Genomic DNA, 20,072 nt, shown 5'->3' with positions numbered 1-20,072 from the left:
AGCCACAAAGGGTCTTTGTCTCTATTCATAAGAGCTTCCTCTGTCTTCATGAAATTAGGGACAATCACCTTGATGTACATATCAGTTAATAATTCCCATTCAACAATTTATATTATTTAATAAATAATTCCCTTCAGGAGTGAAATAGACCTTATTCCTGAAACTAAAAAGAAAGAACCAAAAACCAAACCAAACCAAACATATACCTTCTGACTCATTTTATTTTTAAGACCAAAGAAGGAAGATGCAGGGTTGAGACAGTCATTTGTTGAGTACACATCCTGCTATAGCACCAGCATAGAGCCCCTGAGAGGCAGGACACTGACCCAGAGTCAACACAGTTTTTCCTGCTCCAGGCTCTTATTCTTACTGCTTTTAGCTCCAGAGCCAGTCTGGGGCCCAGAGTAAAACATGTGTTTTATGGAAGTTCAGCAAATACAAATTGGAAACTCCTCATAAGCCAGTGCCAAGTAGAAGAAATGCTTCAACAGAGGCTTTTGGAGTTGAGGGGGAGGGGAGTTTGCTCTTAGCGTGAAAAATTGATTTTGGTGGTAGAAATGACGCAAGTCGGTAGTATACTTCTATTTGTGGACAAATTTGGGTTTCCTGAGTCTTTGCTAAGTAAGTTTTCCCAAGCTTGATGCTTTTCCTTTAAGCTAACATGCTAGACTCTAGCAAATCTGTTCCACACCACTCCAACTTGTTCTAAAATTGTAAACCGGAATCTACCCTATCTTAAAAACCTCATGCTCTGGGCTTCACACACCCTCTGCTCATCATGCGTCAGAAACAAGACAGTTTCTTCATCTCCTGTGGTGCTTTACCTGAGCTGGTTGATGCAGGGGATTTGCTGCGCCTGGAAGGCCCCGGGCTCTTGGTGGCGCTCCTGCGGGATGATGAAGCTATTTTGGTGTAAGAAGTGGACTTCACCACTCGACATTCTGGAGAAAGAACAACAACCACACATCATTATAGGAGCATGGCACAAACCATTCAAAATGCATAGAAAACCTGGAAATAGATATATATGGCCACCCTCAGCCGCATCTACTTCCTGCCAACCCAGTGCTTATCTATAACAAAAGCCAAAAAACAATGAGGAAAGGGTACGGTGGGCGGGCGTCTTAGACATCGAAGTAAATAATACCCTAAGCCTTCTAGTTTACCTTGTTTACAGTAATATTTTGGATAGATGAGGAGTAATAGCTTAGTAAATAGCTTAGCTTGTTGGTTCTCTCCACCCGCCTTGTGTGTTATTTGTGTTTATGTATTTCTTTCAGGATAAATTGTTCTTTCTTCCAAGAAAAATGTTAGACCAAAGGTCAATCTCATAAACCAAGATAGGCAGTGATCGAGGATTCTACCCATCAGGTCCCAATTTATTGGTCTTAGGGATTCCTTGCAGTGCTAGCGATGTTTTTTGTTTGTTTTTGCCATATGTTAAGAAATGACACCATTGGCTCAAAAGAGGTCAAATTGGTGGAGATGACTTTACCCTGCTACAAGGGCACCGTGTGAGTGTGTGCCACCACACAACAGTGTTTATAGGACGCTTCTAGGCCTGAGGATGAAAAACAATTTGCTTTTATTAGATTTAAATCTTTGGTGTTTGTGTTCATGAAATTTAACATTAAACTTGGGTTCAACATTTCACTATCATAAGTAATTATGCTAAAAAACACCCTTCTAAATAAGTGTGCATTTATCTGATTATTTCTTTAGGAAAGATTTAACCTCTGCAAATAAAATTTAGTTTCTAGTTACTGGAAACCAGGGGGCACATTGCAAGTGCTTAAAAAATTCTGTTGAAGAAAGTAGGATTTTGATTCTAAAGAGATGCACTTTTGAAAAGCTTTTGACGAACTGCCCTCCAGAGAGGCTGACCCAAATTGTACTTCCATCAGAGTATGAGAGTACTCATAGCCTGACCCCTCACTAAGGTTAGGTTCTATCTTCTCAAAAAATCTTTAATTTCTACACAATATCAGACTTCATTGCCTTAAATCTGAATTGCCTTGATTACCAATAAAGTTCTATATTTTTTCCCAGATGCTTATTAGCCATTTGTATTCTTTTGCTATTATTTGCTCATGTCCTTTGGCCCTTTGCAATTTGCATGTTCTTTTTCTTATTGGTTTGTAAGAATGCATTCTGTATTAAAGTTCTTTCCTTTTATCTACCACATTATAAATATTTATCTTTGTAGGTAGTTGTTGAAGGATGTTAGCTTTAAATGTGGTATTCTTTTTAGGTATAGTAGTCTAAAATTGAAATCTACTGATTAGCTTTTCCCTTATGCATTTTTTGCCATTTTATATTTCAATAACAAAGAAATCATAATAATTCCAGATCTATTTCTGATGCTTGAATTTGAAATTTTCTTCCCTACTCATGAAATTTCTAATTTTATGAACTCAAAACATGTTTTTCTCTCCTTTATACATTCTGAATGGCTTTATATAAACATCTTTTCCTATTTTTCCCAGACCAACAAAGTAGTTCATATTGTTTAATATAGAAGGCATGTAAGTGTACATAAAATACAAATGTTGGAAGGCTGTACATAGGAGATAGGGGAGAATGTGTCCTGGAGAGCCTTATGCATTGAACTATAGGGGGTAGTGAGGCAAAAAAGAAGAGGAAGGATTTCAGGAAGAAAAAGAAGAGGAAAGAAATTCCACCTTGAGGTATTAGTTATGTGGTCTTTTCGTCAAAAGCAGAGAGAAAATGATTCAGGGCATTACTGAGCATATCCAGGCTTCCCTGGTAGTTACTTGGGCCACTGTTGGCTGCTCTAGCCTAGCCAGATGGTCCTGAAATAGACTTCTATTTCTTATAGAGGGAGGAGAGAGAGAGAGAGAGAGAGAGAGAGAGAGAGAGAGAGATCAGCAAAAATTAAATGACAGAAGTTAGCAAGAAATACAATAAAAGATACAACCAGAACCTCAAAAATTATTCTCATGGGGTGACAGTGTCCACAGGTGTGTCTACAGAGGTTTAATTCACAAAACAGATTTTGGGACATGTGAAGAGGACATCCAATTAGCTCAAGGCTCTGTCCATGTAACAGACAACAAATCCTGGAATTTGTCCTAGCCTTGGATACTGGCCTGGCCTTTTGGAAATATATTAGCAACCAGATTGGATGGCTGCAATGTTGCTGGTCCACTGGCATGCTTCCAGTTAAACTTCCATCATGTGTCCACTGTGTGCCAAGTGCTGAGCATGGCAGGCATAATGAAGAAAATACAAAGTTTTGGGACTCAAAATACCACCTGGTAGTGCAGTATGGAGTCTTCTAGCCAGCAGTAATTTGAACGAAATCATTGTTGAAACTGAGGGTTCTTTTGCTAATTTTTATGTCATGAAACTCATGTTTGAAAAAACCTTGGTATGAAACAAATTGTTTTGAATAATAATACATTGTTCATTTTAACTCAAAATCAGGACTATAACGAGGGCAGGATGACCAGGACTTTTTGTCTCAGATCATGAATGTTTAGGGGTCACTAAATTTAAAATAATAATTTAAAAAGCTCAGTATCTAGTGAGCAAGAATGAAAAGTTAAAATAAGAAGCTACCAGATGGTGCACATTGGTAATAACACCCATCTGTGAGTCGCAACATGAATTAAAAAGTTGATTTTAGGGTTTGTCGTGTGCTGGTTGCCACAGGTGCCAGAATTGCTAGTTATGGCTCCAACTACCAACCAGGGCTCTGGGATCAGCAAAACTGAACCAATCTTACTACACTAAGTTGACATTTTCCAGCTACCATAAAGATATTAGGTAGCTCAGTCTTATCAGAGCCAACGTGGGCGTTTTGTTTGATTTTTGAAGTACTGAAAAGAACTCATGGGCTCATGCCATGCTTCTAGAGCTGCTCTTGCTTCTCTTGAACCTAGTTCTCACCATATCATTAATCTATCAAAAGTATCCATTTGTTAGTCTGCCCCCTCACCTCCTACTCCACTTGGTACTAACCAGTCCTGGCATGTGAAAAAGTGTGTAAAGTTCCTCCATAAATATTGGCCCAAATTGCTACTGATTCTTTTTTTTTTTAAAGATTATTTATTCATTTATTCATGAGACACACACACACACACACACACACAGAGAGAGAGAGAGAGAGAGAGAGAGAGAGAGAGGCAGAGACACAGGCAGAGGGAGAAGCAGGCTCCATACAGGGAGCCTGACGGGGGACTCATTCCCAGGTCTCCAGGATCATGCCCTGGGCCGAAGGTGACGCTAAACTGCTGAGCCACCCAGGCTGCCTGCTACTGATCTTCTTACCACTTGTGTGAACTCTTACTATTCACTGACTTCATCCAGTTTCTCATTTTATAGAGAAGGAAACTGGGTCTCAGTAAGGCTAAATGACTTCTATTAGAACCCTAGTCTTGAATTGGTGGCTTCCTCATGATCCCAGGATCTGATGTTGTCACTTACGCAAGCTGTCCTACTGTGAATAAAGGATGAAAAATTTCTATCAGTGCCCATGGTTGGGGCAGAGAGACAAGTAAGTGATGGTGGATAGTGGGAAGCATTGCAAACAACCAGTTCCCATATCGACATTGAGGTAAAAATGAAGATACTAGAGCTACAACTCTATCAAGATGCCTATCGTATCAGGAAACAGAACAGAACAAAACAATAAATGCTCTTTCAGAAGTGGAGTTATAGTGAAGTATTAGGCTGGGGGTCATGGAGTCTGAAAGATAATTACAAATATTACAAATCTTGTACCTCTTGCCTTCAGGATAATAGTGAAGCTTCATGAGTCATATAAGGGATTAGAATAATTCTGAAAGGCTAGGGCTGAATAACAGAAAACAGAAACAAAACAATGACAGCAACTGCTTTTTTCCTAGGGTCAAAATAAAAGCAACTGAAGAAAATTGCAGCTCCAAGCCATAAATTAGGAAAAAAAAAAAAACCAACAAACCAAAAGACTCCAACCATCTTTCCCATTAAAGTTTAAATTTTAAGTATTTTAATTAGTTTAAATGGGAATGGTGTTTTATAATGGTGAAAAATGCAGTGAAGAAGGACAAATGCTTCATTACTTTAGAGAGAACACCAAAATCTTTGTCAGCTTAGAACCACAACTTAGAAACATCATAAATAATATGATCTAAATGGCTAGTAAAACAGAAACCCTTATTTGTTCTCACAAAAGACAATTTCATAGCCTCTGGCAAGGAAAAAAACAGCACCCTCCATTCTCCCTCTCTTGTGGGGCCATTTGTTTTGGGAGGGTAATCACTTCATTCTGATATTTTTGGCACCCTTGTATTATGAGGGATGCATTTCCTTTGGCAGCGGAGATAATGGACAGAACAGACACTCCTTGGAAAGACCATATTGGGGGCGCCTGGGTGGCACAGTGGGTTAAGTGTCAGACACTATGTCTCAGGCTCGTGAGATCCAGCCCCATGTCAGACTCCATGCTCACTATGAAGTCTGCTTGAGATTCTCTCTCCCTCTCACTCTGCCCCTCACACTTGCTTGTGCTCTCTCTCTTTCTCAATAAATAAATAAATAAATAAATAAATAAATAAATAAATAAATAAATCTTAAAAAAAGAAAAGAAAGACAATATTGAAGGATTGCAGGTAAGCCACTTGAAGCTTCCAGATAGTAATTTCTCTTGCTACTAAAGGTTGAAGTCTACCCAAAGTATAGAAAATCAGATCAAGCACATTAAATGGGTGTCTGGTGAGTGAAGCTACCACAGCAAGCAAACCAGATTTAATTAAATCTCTGCTTTGGAAAGTCCCTATACTCACAATTCTGTGAAGGAAAGTATCATTCTCCATATGGTCTCTACGAATGTTTGCCTTACAGATGTCCTCAAGATTTGGTCAGATAGGAATTAGAATATTTCCCACCTTCACCCTGGACCCCAATTCAAGAAATGAGCCTTCTGTAATGGACAAATTTAGAAAGACAACCCAGATGCCGATGTATAGGGAAGAGACTAAAACAGGAACAAATTCTTTGGCCATGTTCCCAGTGGCATGAGAACCTCCACTTATGCAGATTCTACCCCCACTCAGAAACAGTTGGTAGGTAGGCTGTAGTGTTGTGGAAGGTGCTAGAGAAGAGAAATGATGGCAGAATGCCACCACAGGCACTAACACCTCACCTGAGTTCACACAGCAGGGACATTAGTACCTTCAGAGGGACCCACTTGTGCCTTCTGGAGAACCTTGAAGAGCAAAGGGGAAGCCCCACGTGCCTAGACAGCCTTAGTGATATGCTGCATGCTGGCTAGAGAATATTCTTTAAACAAGGTATGTTTCTGCTCCTTTACTCTCTTTTCAAAACCAACCAGAATAAAAGCACCGTCAAGCAGAGGCCTCTCAATTGATACCTGCTCGAAATTCAGTTGTTCAGAACTGTTAAGGAGATGAGCAAGTTCATCTGGAAGAATCCATCACGAGCAGTAGAGGCTTTGTGCTTTCCTCCCCACCCTGATTACAAAGATAAGCTTCCTCTCAACTTGGCAAAAGCACAAAACCTCCAAATGGAATAGCATCCCTCTCTTTGATTATATGCAAAAGGGAGTCAGGAAGCACATTCAGTTCTAGAGACTTTTTATAAAAATGACACAAACTCAACGACCGAGAGAGAACTTGGGATTCTGTCTCTAACTCTCCTACCACGTCGCTCTTACATGTTCATATGCCCTCAGTTGGAAGGAGCCCTCTGAGAATGCCAAGGTTATCAGCGGTTACCAAATCAACTCTCCTCAATTCATGAGTATCTTCTTCCTGTCTCTAGAAGTGGCCGTCCAGCTTTCTCTGGAGCACCTCTGGTGCTTGGAGGATTCACCACATCTGTCTCATGGTTTTGAAGCCTTCATCATCCTGCTTAGTCTCCGGATTGTCAGCACTGGTGAACTGAACAGAGCATTCTTGGTTATGTCTGGCAACTAAGGTTTACTTCTGATAGAAACATGATGATTTTTGCACTTCACAGTAGCATCACAGGATATCCAAATACAGGCTCCTTGCAGGAAGGGTCAGTCTGCATCTCCCCAGCAAGGACTGAAGCCCATTCTATCATTCCTGTGCCACCTGCATTCTGAGTCAATCCTGACACTTTGACAGTGAAATTCCCATCCCTACTGGCTGTGGGGTTGGGAACCAGTGTTACTTCCCTAAGCTCCATATGCAGCATGTCTAGAATAAAAGCAGTCGAGATTGAAACACTCTGAGACGTGGTTTTTCAAAAACGAAGTATGTAGCAGACTGAGCTGAAAGTGAAGGCATTGGTTGGAGTCGCTTAGCTGGAGAGTAAAGTCCCAGAAATTGAGATTTTTAAAGTACCTTCTAAAAATACAGCTACGCGTGTCTAAACCCAGCACCTAGACTGGCCCACCACAGCTTTTCAGAACACTCAGCTGAGCACTCCAGATGGCGCACACGTGTTCCCACAGCCAGGGCTGCTGGCTGTGAAGCTAACACCAACCAGCTCTGGAAGCACTCATTGGCTGAGACTCCTTTATGTAACCTCTGCAGAAGACTTTAGGGCACTGGGATTTTCTGTACTAATGTCACAAGAGTCACCACTCAGAATGATTCTCTTCTCTAAATACTTTCCTTTCTCCTAACAGTCAAATAAAAGTTAATTTTCCCTTTATAACAACGTAGACGTATATGGAGGTCTGGGGTGGGGAGCAGTTTTGCTCTAAGACATTAGCCTGGTAACCCAGGTTCCTGCTATCTTATTTCTGTCACCCATGAGTGTTCTTGTCCGTATGGTCCCAGCCTGCTGGTCAGGCAGTCCTTGCGGTTCAGCCCTGGAGGAGGGAGAAAGGAGGGCGACCTCCAGACACTAGGCAAGAAAAGCTGCTCCATGCCTTGTTCTGTCCGGTCCTCATTTCCTAAAACGGATTCTGTTATTTCCTTTGTCCCTCATGTCAGTGATGCCTGGCTGAGAACCACTACTAGATCTCTTCATCAGGCCACGTTTCCCATGGTCTTCCATCCATTCTTAAGTTCCTCCTTGAGGGTGTTATGAAGCCATCACTAACCACCTGCCTGGGTCCCTGAAACAGTGCATTTTGCACATTCTTTCTACAGCTGTGGCCAACATGAATTGATAGTTTCAGTCTTCTATGCATTCACTACAGTGCAGATGATGCAACTGGCCACACTGAAGGTCTTCCAATTGTCTGCTAAAATTGGATCAGCGTCGATTGCTTCACCCATCTCTGAGAGCATGGGGAGACACGGGGCCTTGAAACACTGGGGGTTTCTCACTTGAGAGTTCGTTGAATGGAGGAGGTTATGGCGGCACAGCCTTCTGTGCTATACAAATCTCAGTAATAGAGAAGTGCCAGGAACATCGCCCAAATAGCTGCTCTCCAAGTCATCATTTCCCTTCCAGGGACCACCTGACCTTGCAATGAAACTTTTGGAGCCCAGCCCCAAATAATGCTACCCGGGCCATGTTAGTTTGAGGCCAAGTACCCAGGCAGATACCTTTCTTCCCTACTGAGCCTGGGAATATGTAACCCTATTTGTCAAGCCAGGCAGAATTGCCTCAAAACGCCATAATCATATACCCTTTTGCCAATATGAAGTCAAGATCTTGTCTTTCTGGAAGTCTAAAATATACCTGTAGTTGGTAAGCTTGTTTTCCCATAAAAGCCCAACATCATAAGCTTTAAACTTGTCCCTGAGGGCAGCCTTTTTTTTTTTTTTTTTTTTTTTTTTCTGACAATCCTCAGCATTTGCCCAGGATCTGCTGCCTCTTCATTAGCCCATACAACTCCACTAACAATCTTCATCTTTTTGAAAGTAAAGCAGTTACTAAAATTGAGAAGCACCCCTTGGCTCGCTCTGAGCTTCTCATCAGAAACCTGTGTGCCTTTGGTGGGAGGTTTGAACAAATCACAGACACTGAAGGCCTTTCTCCCAATGTGTTCCTGTTGATAGACACATGCATGTCATCTGGCTCAAGAGGGATGCCTTCTTGGTCTTCACTGAACACTGAGTGACTGAGTATGCAAATGGACAATGGCTGGACCATGCAGAACAACAGAACTCTGACCCACTACTTCAGCAAGCAAGCCAAGCCTCATCTATGCTCACCAGCCAGGAAGCCAGCCTGCTGTAAGTCAGACTAGCCACAAGTCAGATTGCGTTCCCTAGTAACGACCCAGGAAGCTAACCAGTAACTGCTATAACAATCAGCCCAACATGGCCAAGACTTGATTAATAGATGACAGCTTCCCCTAATTTTTGTCCTTGTTTCCAACTTAAAACCAGAGAAAGCTAAATATGTACCCCAGCCAATCACACAGCTAGCCCACCCACAGCTTCCCCACACCAACAATCAGCCCACACCTGAAGCCTTCCCTTTTCGCCGTTTATAAAGCTCTCCCACTCCTCTGCCTGCTCTAAGTCTCTGCCAAAATGCAAATGATGGCGGCTGACTCCTTTGCTCTAGCAAAAAATAAATAGCCTTAGCATGATCTTGTTTGGTTGGTTGGTCTTTGTTTCTATAACACACACAGCTCTCCCTTTTAGCCTCAAATAAAGTAGCTGGCTTGAGTCAAGCATCATGTCGTATGAAACAGGCTTACCTTCATCCATTAGAGTCATGAGAACATTCACAAGGGGAAAAGGCTGACTGCAGAAACAGCAGATGAACGAACATCTCCAGTCTCACACTCTGGGCCTACACTGATGGGGTGGGTTCCCATGTGTGACAGCGCACATCATCTGAATTTCTATTTCTATTTCTCCTTTTTTGCAAAGTGCGTGTGTTAATTTACGAAGGCTGCTATAACAAATTGCTGCAAACGTGGTGACTTAAAGTGACCAAAATGTATTCACTCAAGATGCTGGAGACCAGAAGACCAAAATCAAGGTGTTGCAGGGCCACAGTCCCTCCAAAGGCTCTCTAGGGAAAAATTCATTTCTTGCCTCTTCCAGGTTCTGGTAGCTCCGGGCATTCCTTGACTTGTGGCCACACCACTGACATCTATGCTTCCATCCCTGCATGAACATCTGCTCTGTGTGCCTGTTTTATCTCCTTTTGCCTGGCTCATATGAGGACGTTTGTGTTCGGGACCTCCTGAATAATCCAAAGTAGTCTCCTCATCTCCAGATCCTTAGCCTAATTATATCTGCAAAGCTGCTTTTTCCAAATAAGGTAACACTTAAGAGTTGATATCTTTGGGTGGTCATTAGTCAATCTACTGCAGCAGGTGTGACACAACTTCAGGACAAGCATTTCTTGAGAATTTTTTGCAGAAAATCTCTTGTTATTCCCCTGCCAAAAACCTTTCCGTGACTCCTTGCTGCTTTTTGAGAACATCCTTGGCACACTCCATAAGATTCCTGTCTACCTCAGCCTCTGTCTCATCTTTCCTTTGGGTACAATATTTCAGTTTCTTACATGCACTAAATATCTTCCTACCTCTGGGCATTAAAACCTTCATTTCCCAGCATAAGAATCAAGTTGGCCATACTACTACCTCACCTGGCTAACTTCTGCTCATACTTCCTGCTCAGATTAAATTCATTCATTTGAGCATCTGCCTTTGGCTCAGGTCATGATCCCGGAGTCCTGAGATCGAGTCCCACTGCTTCTCCCTCTGCCTATGTCTCTGTCTCTCTCCCTGTGTCTTTCATGAAAAATAGATAAAATCTTAAACAAAACAAAAAAATCAAGGACAAGCGCTAGTTTTATAAGTGCTTTGCCAAGAATTGAAAGGGTGATGTGACAGTGAGTGGCTGAGTGAGTGGTTTTTCTCTACTGGTGGTCAGGGAAGGTGTCTGGGAGTAGAGGACATTGAAGGTGAGCTCTGAACACAAGAAAGAGCCAGCCATGTGCAGATTAGAGGAAACAAAGGGAGGCAGGGAAGAGATCAATCAAGTCAGGAGTGAGAAGACTAAGAGAGAGGTTTGGATTGTACTTTATGCAAGATGGGGAGTCATAGAAGGGTTTTAGGCAAAGCCATCTTATTTGTGAGTCTACAAGGTCACCCTGGCTGTTACGTAGAGAAAGGGTTTCAAAGGGGCTAATATAGGTGAGAAAAGATGCTGGCTTGAGCTATGGTGAAGGAAATGGAAATGGACAGAACAGACTAACTTGGGGTATGATGCAAAGATGGAGTCCACAAAACTCAAGGATGCACCAGATGGGGTGTGGGGTGGACAGGACAATCTCAGCCTACATGATCTTTGGTGGGTGTACTGCTGAGTCCTAATGAGGGGTCTGTACATGCAGTGGCATCACATGCCAAAGGGCAGGGGGGAGCGAGTGTTTACCAAGGCCTATGGTCCTCCTGCAGGATAAAGGACAGACTCTCCAGCTCTTTACAAATCCTTGTCCTTCCCTTGACCTATTCAATTAGAATCACGGAAGTGGGACCTGGGGCATTAACAAAATCCCCTGGTGATCCTGATGGTGTGGATCCACAGACCAGAAAGCTTTTGCCATTCTCTGGTATACAGATAAGAAAATTGCTAAAGGAAATCCAGAGGCTCAGAGTTTGAAGTAATTGTACAATGTGGCATTTGGAAAGAAGGATAAAACTAACAGAATGAGATGAATTAGCAAGACAAATCAATCTTGAAAAAGCAACAGGTATCTGTCCCACTTTAGATTTGGTCCCAACTCACATGTTCAAAAACAATAAACTATCATACTGAGACCTAGCTGAAAGCAGACTTTGGAAAAAGAATAAGAATTCACATTTATTAGCAACTCATGACCACCTGGTTCTTGTTAGCTACAAAATAGAAAGGATCTGAAAGAGAGATAAGAAATAAGAAACAGATAAATTACTCAAGAACTGAAAGCTAGAAAATGGGTATGAACTCCTAGGGAAAAGAAAAGGATATAAAAGAAGCTCCCCTGCCAAAAAAGAGCATAGAACTATAAATTGAAATTAAACTTGATAGTTTTAGCTCTCTCTTTGGGAAGGCTCCTCTATGCCTGGCTTTATCTCAGCCATGCAGAAGCAAGGATAATGTACATCTTTGGTTCAATGGTCTAGCACAGGTCTGAGTGCTTCATGGTCAGGAGGTCTGGAAGGGGCCTCACTGGGAAAGATGAAGGTGTGGAGCTGGTGGACAACACAAAGTAATGACAGTTGAGAAAGCCAGGTATGTCATTCACAAAGGATAAGGTTTTATTCTGAATTGCCACATGCCCCCTTAATGGGATTAGGACTAGAACCATTTAGATGACAATGGGGTCTGCTCTTCTCCCATTGAAACAAACTCACAGGCTCTGTGCTGTCCAATAGTTTGGGTTCTGTTTAGGAACATTCCTTCCTCCTTGTGCTGATGTGGTCCATGGACCAGCAGCCTCAGCATCACCTGGGAGCTTGTAGGATCTTAAATTCCACTCCAGACCTACTGAATCAGAATATGCATTTTACCAGTGTTCCTAGTAATTTGTATTCACATTAAAGCTAATGCTATGGAGAGGTACCCTTAAGTCAGTGACTCTGATCTGAGGGAGCATGTGAAAAAGGTTTCTGGGCCCAGGTCCCCAGAGGTTCCAACCCCATAGGATTGAAATAGATCTTGAGCAAGCACCTTAGCTGACTGTGATTCTAATACTCAAACAATAATTTAAGAAACAGGGCCATAAGATGGTAATAAATAGGAGTTAGTCGCTCTAGAAAGGAATAAATAACAGACAGACCCCAACAACTTACTGAGAGCAATATTTAAAAAGAGTGTTTCTTGACTTCCTTAATGATAAGAATCACTTGAGGGTTATTGGTAAATATTCAATTTCCCAAACCCCTTCCCCTAGACCAACAATCTAGGAATTTATATTTTTAATGTGTTTCCTGGATGGTTTCTTATACCTAGAGAGGTTTAGAACTGCTTTGCTGGGAGGCACACAGCTCAAGGAAAATATCTATGCTACAATTAAGTACCGCTGTGCAAGGTGGGCCTGAGCTATCCAGTTTATCACCTGGTCAATTAAAGGAGAGGACCCAGGTTCTTGATAGGGGGAGGAGCTTATATACAAAACAAGTTTCCAGAAAGTCACTGACCCTCATCTAGATGTTCAGGACATCAAGCTTGATTGGAAATAGAGATTGTCTACCAGGAAGGGGTATACCTGCATTTGAAGAGAAATCATCGGAGTCTCATCCTGAGAAAAGACAACCAAACCTGACTCCACATTGAGTAAATGAGATTTGGGAGTCATGCTTTTGTGTCTGAAGGTAAAGACAAGACCTGAGGAGATAATTCTCCATAGAGTTGAGGGCCCATTTCTGGGTTCTCTATTCTGTTCCATTGATCTATGTGTCTGTTTTTGTGCCAGTACCACACTGTCTTGATGACCACAGCTTTGTAGTACAACTTGAAATCTGACATTGTGATGCCCCGGGCTCTGGTTTTCTTTTTCAATATTCCCCTGGCTATTCGGGGTCTTTTCTGATTCTACACAAATCTTAAGATTATTTGTTCCAACTCTCTGAAGAAAGTCCATGGTATTTTGATAGGGATTGCACTGAATGTGTAAATTGCCCTGGGTAGCATAGACATTTTCACAATATTAATTCTTCCAATCCATGAGCATGATATAGTTTTTCCATCTCTTTGTGTGTTCCTCAATTTCTTTCAGAAGTGTTCTGTAGTTTTTAGGGTATAGATCCTTTACCTCTTTGGTTAGGTTTATTTCTAGGTACCTTATGCTTTTGGGTGCAATTATAAATGGGATTGACTCCTTAATTTCTCTTTCTTCAGTCTCATTGTCAGGGTAGAGAAATGCCACTGATTTCTGGGCACTGATTTTGTATCCTGCCACACTGCCGAATTGCTGTATGAGTTCTAGCAATCGTGGGGTGGAGTCTTTTGGGTTTTCTATGTACAGTATCATGTCATCTGCAAAAAGGGAGAGTTTGACTTCTTCTTTGCCAACTTGAATGCCTTTAATTTCCTTTTGTTGTCTGAGTGCTGAGGCTAGGACTTCCAGTACTATGTTGAATAGCAGTGGTGAGAGTGGGCATCCCTGTCGTGTTCCTGATCTTAGGGGGAAGGCTCTCAGTGTTTCCCCATTGAGAATGATATTTGCTGTGGGCTTTTCATAGATGGCTTTTAAGATGGTGAGGAAAGTTCCCTCTATCCCTACACTCTGAAGAGTTTTGATCAGGAGTGGACGTGGATGGAGCTGGAGGGTATTATGCTGAGTGAAGTAAGTCAATCGGAGAAGGACAATCATTATATGGTTTCACTCATACAGGGAATATAAAAAATAGAGAAAGGGATTATAGGGGAAAGGAGGGAAAATAGGTAGGAAAAATCAGAGAGGGTGATAGACATGAGAGACTCCTAACTCTGGGAAACGAATAAGGGGTAGTAGAAGGGGAGGTGGGCAGGGGGATGGGGTGACTGAGTGACGGACACTGAGGGGGGCACTTGATGGGATGAGCATTAGGGTATTATACTATATGTTGGCAAATTGAACTCCAATAAAAAATATATATATATTTTGGACCATATGTATATATGATAATTCTCCTACCAAAATCATCTTTGAGCCAGCTCTGTCATCTCAAGGAGGAAAAAAAATAAAAATTCAATAGGGAAGCTGAAGGCGAAAAAAAAAAAAAACAAAAAACCGTAACTATAGGACAGGAATAAACATTCCAACCCTGGTATAGAAGAAAATAATCAGAACGTCATGACAAATGATAAGCTGAACTTATGTGGTTATAAAAGGATTGAGTAATACTCAAGAATGGTAATGCAAATCTACTTCTGAGCAAAATCTCATTGGGATGGAATTTAATTTAAAGGTTTTGCCTTCAAGGAATAGGGACAATCACAGGAGTTGATAAAACTTAGCTACTTCAGGGAAGAAACGGGTAACACAAATGTGTACATTTGGCAGAGCACAAAAAGTCAGGAATTGAATCAGCCATACCCCTCCCTAAACTCTTCAAATTCATGTTTTAATATATAATTCCGCTACTGGTTTGTGACCCCATAATCAAAATTAAAATAATCAGAGCCTTAGAATGCAGAAGTAATGATAAAGTAATGGTTCTATAGTCTAAAGAAATAAAACTTTGCAAACAACTTGTGATTGTTTTTCCACCATAAATAATTACTATGGAGATAGCATAAAGGTGTTCTGTACCTAAAATAATAGTACCACTTACAGGAGGGGATTAAAATGCTAGAAGTTCCCTAGACAGGGGCGCCTAGGTGGCTCAGTTGGTTAAGCATCTGCCTTGGGTCAAGCCATGATCTCAGAGTCCTGGGACAGAACACCATGTCTGGCTCCCAGCTGGCTGTCTGCTTCTCCCTCCTACTCGTGGGTGAGCTTTCTCTCTTTCTGTCATTACTCTCAAATAAATAAAAAAAAAATCTGAAGAAGAAGAAGGAGGAGGAGGAGGAGGAGGAGGAGGAGGAGGAGGAGAAGAACTAGTAGTAGAAGTAGTAGTAGTTCTGGAGGCATATTATCTAAAGGCTAAATAGGTTCTTAAGAAAGTTTTCATTTCCTTCCAAGAAAATACATAAAAGTATGGCAGCCAATCATGTTTTTCCATAATGGTTTATCTATTGTTCTAACTATGAACAGGCTTTAGAATTAGTGACTTCTTGGCATATTACAGAAGTACCTATCCTGAAGAAAAAAAGATTTTAGTAAGAGTTCCCCCTTGGTGCCACACAAGCAATACTTCTTTTCTAAAAGTCTCTGAAGAGTGCCACCAGGGAGATCCATTCGAAAAATTAAATTAAGTGCTGCATATAAATTCATTTTCTGTGAATCTATTATGCCTATGGATTTCTAGGGTACTCTTTGAAGGTAGCGGCATGAAAGAACCCAGGAAACAGGGATGAAATAAATTCTTTTCCTTTTTAAAATAATTCAGTACGTGAACCAGACAACACCCACATTAGGACCACTTTTCTAGACTTAGTGTTCCTGACTATTCTACTGCTCCAGGAAAAACAGCAAGTCAGTTTATTTCTTTTGAAGATTAAATAGGATAAAGAAATTTGAAAAGCCAGAGACAAAGTTTCACAGGTTAAATGCAAGTCAGATATAAATTTCGCTTCCTAAGATCAATAATGTATTCTAAACTTCTCCAGGTTAACCACCTCCCCTCAGCCCTACTACTGCCCATGCTGAGAAAGTAACTGTGTTTCCAGCTGGATGGTGAGTCCCCAAATATTACCTTGCAATACAATTGGAAAGAAGAAATGTTTCTGGATTGCTTATACCTTTGACAGAGTGAGCTTGCCTCAGAAGATAAATCCTGCTATTCTACAGTCAGCAATTTCTTAGGTGACACACTTGTCACACACAGCTAATCATGTGACATGTTAAAGTCTTGGGGGACATCACAGGTTGTCCAAGAACCACAGATGACCTGTCCGAATGGACAAGGCAGGGAGGTGAACACCTGAAAATGGCTAAACCAATGTGAAATGGGCAATCCTGGTGAATATCCCAGCTATTCCCAGATCTGCATTTTTAGCAGCTCATATGGGTCTTTGAGTTTTGGATGGAACAATTAAAATGTTGTACAAGTAGATAAGATATTTGCCATCATTTCTGTGACCTGTTACGCTGATCACTAGATTTCTGGCTGCATGATCTGGGCTGCTCACAGATCACAAAAGATACTGTGTGTAGGGAAGAATAAGAAAATGGGAATTTGGGGAGAGTAGCCATAAATATTATCTTTAAAACAAAATTCTCGGTTTTTATTCAATGAAAACCTGAGGAAGGCCATTATCTAGGAACTGATCTCATGAGCATAATTTAATCACTTAAGTCTTGTAGCTAGGTTTTTTGTTAAGCACAGAGTTATATCAGATACAAATAGAAACCTTTGCTGGGAAAGTATGCCCACCCATAAATAGGGAATGTAAAGTTATGAATGACAAAGTTTTCCTAGATAAGACAAACTTCTGAACAATTTCTTCTTTCCAAATTCTTTCACATTTATGCAATGTGAGAGGGACATTTTAAGGGTGAATTAATTCTTATGGGTAATTCTCTCATACTCTGAAAACTTAAAATTTCCTTTCCTCACTTTTGCCAAAGAGTGTAATATTTATTATCCTGTTTCTCATGTTTCCTTGTTACTTGACTTTTTAATGAGAAGTATCCTCCCCATCAGCAGGATGGATTAGCAGCCTAATAAAATCTTTGGTTGTATAGTTTAATTTTAAAGTACTCTCTTCATGAGCCATTTATCTATTTTCTCTTCTATTCCAAATGACAGACATTAAATTACATCTCTGGGTAGATGTGATTAATCTTCTGTGCCAAAGTGAAGAAAAGAAGAAAAAGGTTAGAAACATTTAAAGCCTCTTTTCTTTTTTTATTAGGAGAAAGCAGACTATGGGTTGAAAATCTGATTTATTTCCCTTAAACCTATTTGAAGATCACCTTTAAAACAAGGGGTCAAATGTGGCTTGAAACGAATTCCCTGTGCAGTACTTATGTAAGTCCCTGGGTTATAGTATTTCAAGGCTAATAAATTTTGTAGTCATAGGAAGACAGCCATCTGATATGACAGTATATAGGATTTTGGAGGGATTGTGGTCTTTCAGTGAAAAGGGTCTGGGTAGAAGGGAGATAATATAGTTGACTTGCAGGGAAGCTGTCTGAAATCAGATGACATTCTATTTGCTCTTGGCCCTCAGCCATCAAACAAATGAGTCATTACTGTAATCCTCACGGTAGTTATCTCTGGTAGAGTAATTCACTGAATGACTTCAGTAGATAACTTCTTTTCATGGCTAGACTTATCATCTTCAAATATTTACCCAGTAAACGGAGATGTTGAGCTAAGGTAAACTTGTATTTTTATGGTAAATTTGGTCCTTTATTTCCAAAAACAAAGAAAAAGTGTCAAGAGATATTTAAAGACATTCAATTTCACATAGAGAGGGTTTTATTCTTTTCTGAAAATATTAGCAGAAATGTATTTAAATAGTTGCTAAAAGCCTATTCTCTGTTAGAAAACAGAAAAGTCATCTTATTCTCCTCAGCCTTCCTGGCACATCATGTACCCAACAAAAACCAAAGAGTCCTAAACATCATTTAGGCTAAGAGAGACAATATTGAACACGATGGTCTCTTGGTAACCACAGGAGTCTACATGAGGTCCACTGGGTCTCACTTAGGGAGGAAAGCATATTCATACGTGCCAAATATAAACATTTAATGAAGACTTTTCTTCTTCTTCTTTGAAAATAGCTATCAAAATGTTTTAAATGGACTTATTGTTTTTATAGAGATGATATATACCCATTGTAAAAATCCAAACAAAGCAAAAAAGTTAAAAGAAAGCAGTAAATCTCAAATTAGAAGTTAGGAGCTAAGTCATGCTGGGACATACTAGGATTTTCCATGCCCTTACTTAGCAACCACTTTTTAAAGTTTATAAACTAGACTTCTTTCTTTGTTTGGATACAGCTGAAGATTTATTGATTTTTTTCATTTTAAAAAAATTATTTAAGTTCCTTTTTGTCAGTTTTGTTAGGAATACAGCATAAGACATCTTGGGATTCTGTTTCATTTCCTCATCTTTTTCTTCCCCCCAAAGATTTGGTGATACATATTATTTTTTAAGAAGAAATTTTGCTTGGGGCACCTAGGTGGCTCAGTGGTTGAGTGTCTGCCTTTGGCTCAGGTCATGATCCTGGGGTCCTGGGATAGAGTCCTGCATCAGGCTCCCTACAGGGAGCCTACTTCTCTCTCTGCCTATGTCTCTGCCTCTCTTTCTGTGTCACTCATGAGAAAATAATAAAATAAAATAAAATAAAATAAAATAAAATAAAATAAAATAAAATAAGGAATATGGCTTTTGATTTTCAGAGTCATTGTTCATTCCTCGCCTATAATATTTTTATTTTTACATCTTGATTACTGTTTTCTCCCAACCTTTTTTCTTTCTATATATGAAGGGAAATTAAGAGAAAATGCCCAAACAGGCTATCACAACCAGACAATTACTAAGGATACATTTATTTAAAATGTACTATAAAATAGTATTTCATGACATAGAATATTCTATGTGTCCACATAGAATATATGTCATGAAAAAAGTGGATTATCAAATGTATCAAATCATACACAGTGCATGTGTATGAAAATAAATGTTTCAAAGGATATTTATGAAGAGTTTTAATGGTGTTTTTCCTCCCTAGGTCAAGGGACTACATTTTTAAGAAGGTTTTTCTGCATTTTCAATTTTTTGTAATATATGAGCACTGATTTTTAAATGTAAAAATGCTCTTAAATTTTACAAAGTTTAGGTTTTATTAGAACAAATCCAAACAATAAAGAAAGGTATAATGTAAAAATGTCTCTTCCCTACTTCCCCATTTAGTTTAGCACCCAGAAGATAATCAGTGATAATTTCTTGGGAGTCTGTCATAAAATGTCAGCGCATATATAAGCATGCACAAAGATGCATATGTGAACATATATGTGTATATGTGTTCTTTTTATTCAAACAGAATATAATATATAATATTGATATTTTGATTTTTTTCTCCACTTAATAATACATATTGTGCAACTTTCTATATTGGCCCATTTAAATAGGCTTAATATTTATTAGTGACAGTGCAGTATTACATTAAATGGATATATCTTAATTTATTTAGCCAGACCTCTGTTAATAGCTTTTAGTTTTTCTTTAGATTTTTGTGGTTATATATAAACTGCAATAAACTTTACATATAAACTTGTGTACACAAAATTTCTAGAGACAGTTGCTGGATCAATGATAAAAGACAAATGAGCGTTTAAAATTTGTATAAATTAGAGCTGTTTGGCACTATCCACATTCTCATCAACTTTGTATGAGAATGATTTTCCTCTTGCTTTCACAACACATTCTTTTTTTATTAATATTTATTTATTTGAAAGAGAAAGAGAGAGGGAAGGAGGGGAAGAAGGAGGGGCAGAGGGAGAGGGAGAAGCAGGATCCCCATTGAGCAGGACCCTGGGATCATGACCTGAGCAGAAGGCAGATGCTTAAGGACTGAGCCACCCAGGTGCCCATACAACACGTTCTTTACATGTTGAGTAAAAATGGCATTACA

The 20,072-nt window shown here is 40.0% G+C and overlaps 1 protein-coding gene across 9 annotated transcripts in view; it reads right to left on the bottom strand.

Annotated features, from left to right (window-relative positions):
• Nucleotides 1–20,072, bottom strand: part of DCLK1 (doublecortin like kinase 1) — a 341,215-nt gene that overhangs the window by 95,698 nt on the left and 225,445 nt on the right. For all 9 annotated transcript variants that reach the window (XR_005378333.1, XM_038573280.1, XM_038573282.1 and 6 more), the window contains exon 5: nucleotides 825–941. Coding sequence is in view for 8 of the 9 variants with exons in the window: in XM_038573280.1 (XP_038429208.1) it covers nucleotides 825–941 (117 nt within the window). In the remaining variant the exon portion in view is untranslated. The remainder of the gene's footprint in view (nucleotides 1–824; nucleotides 942–20,072) is intronic.

The sequence above is a fragment of the Canis lupus genome, chromosome 25, assembly GCF_011100685.1.
Source record: "Canis lupus familiaris isolate Mischka breed German Shepherd chromosome 25, alternate assembly UU_Cfam_GSD_1.0, whole genome shotgun sequence".
NCBI lineage: Eukaryota > Metazoa > Chordata > Mammalia > Carnivora > Canidae > Canis > Canis lupus.
This window is presented reverse-complemented; position numbering and strand designations above follow the sequence as displayed.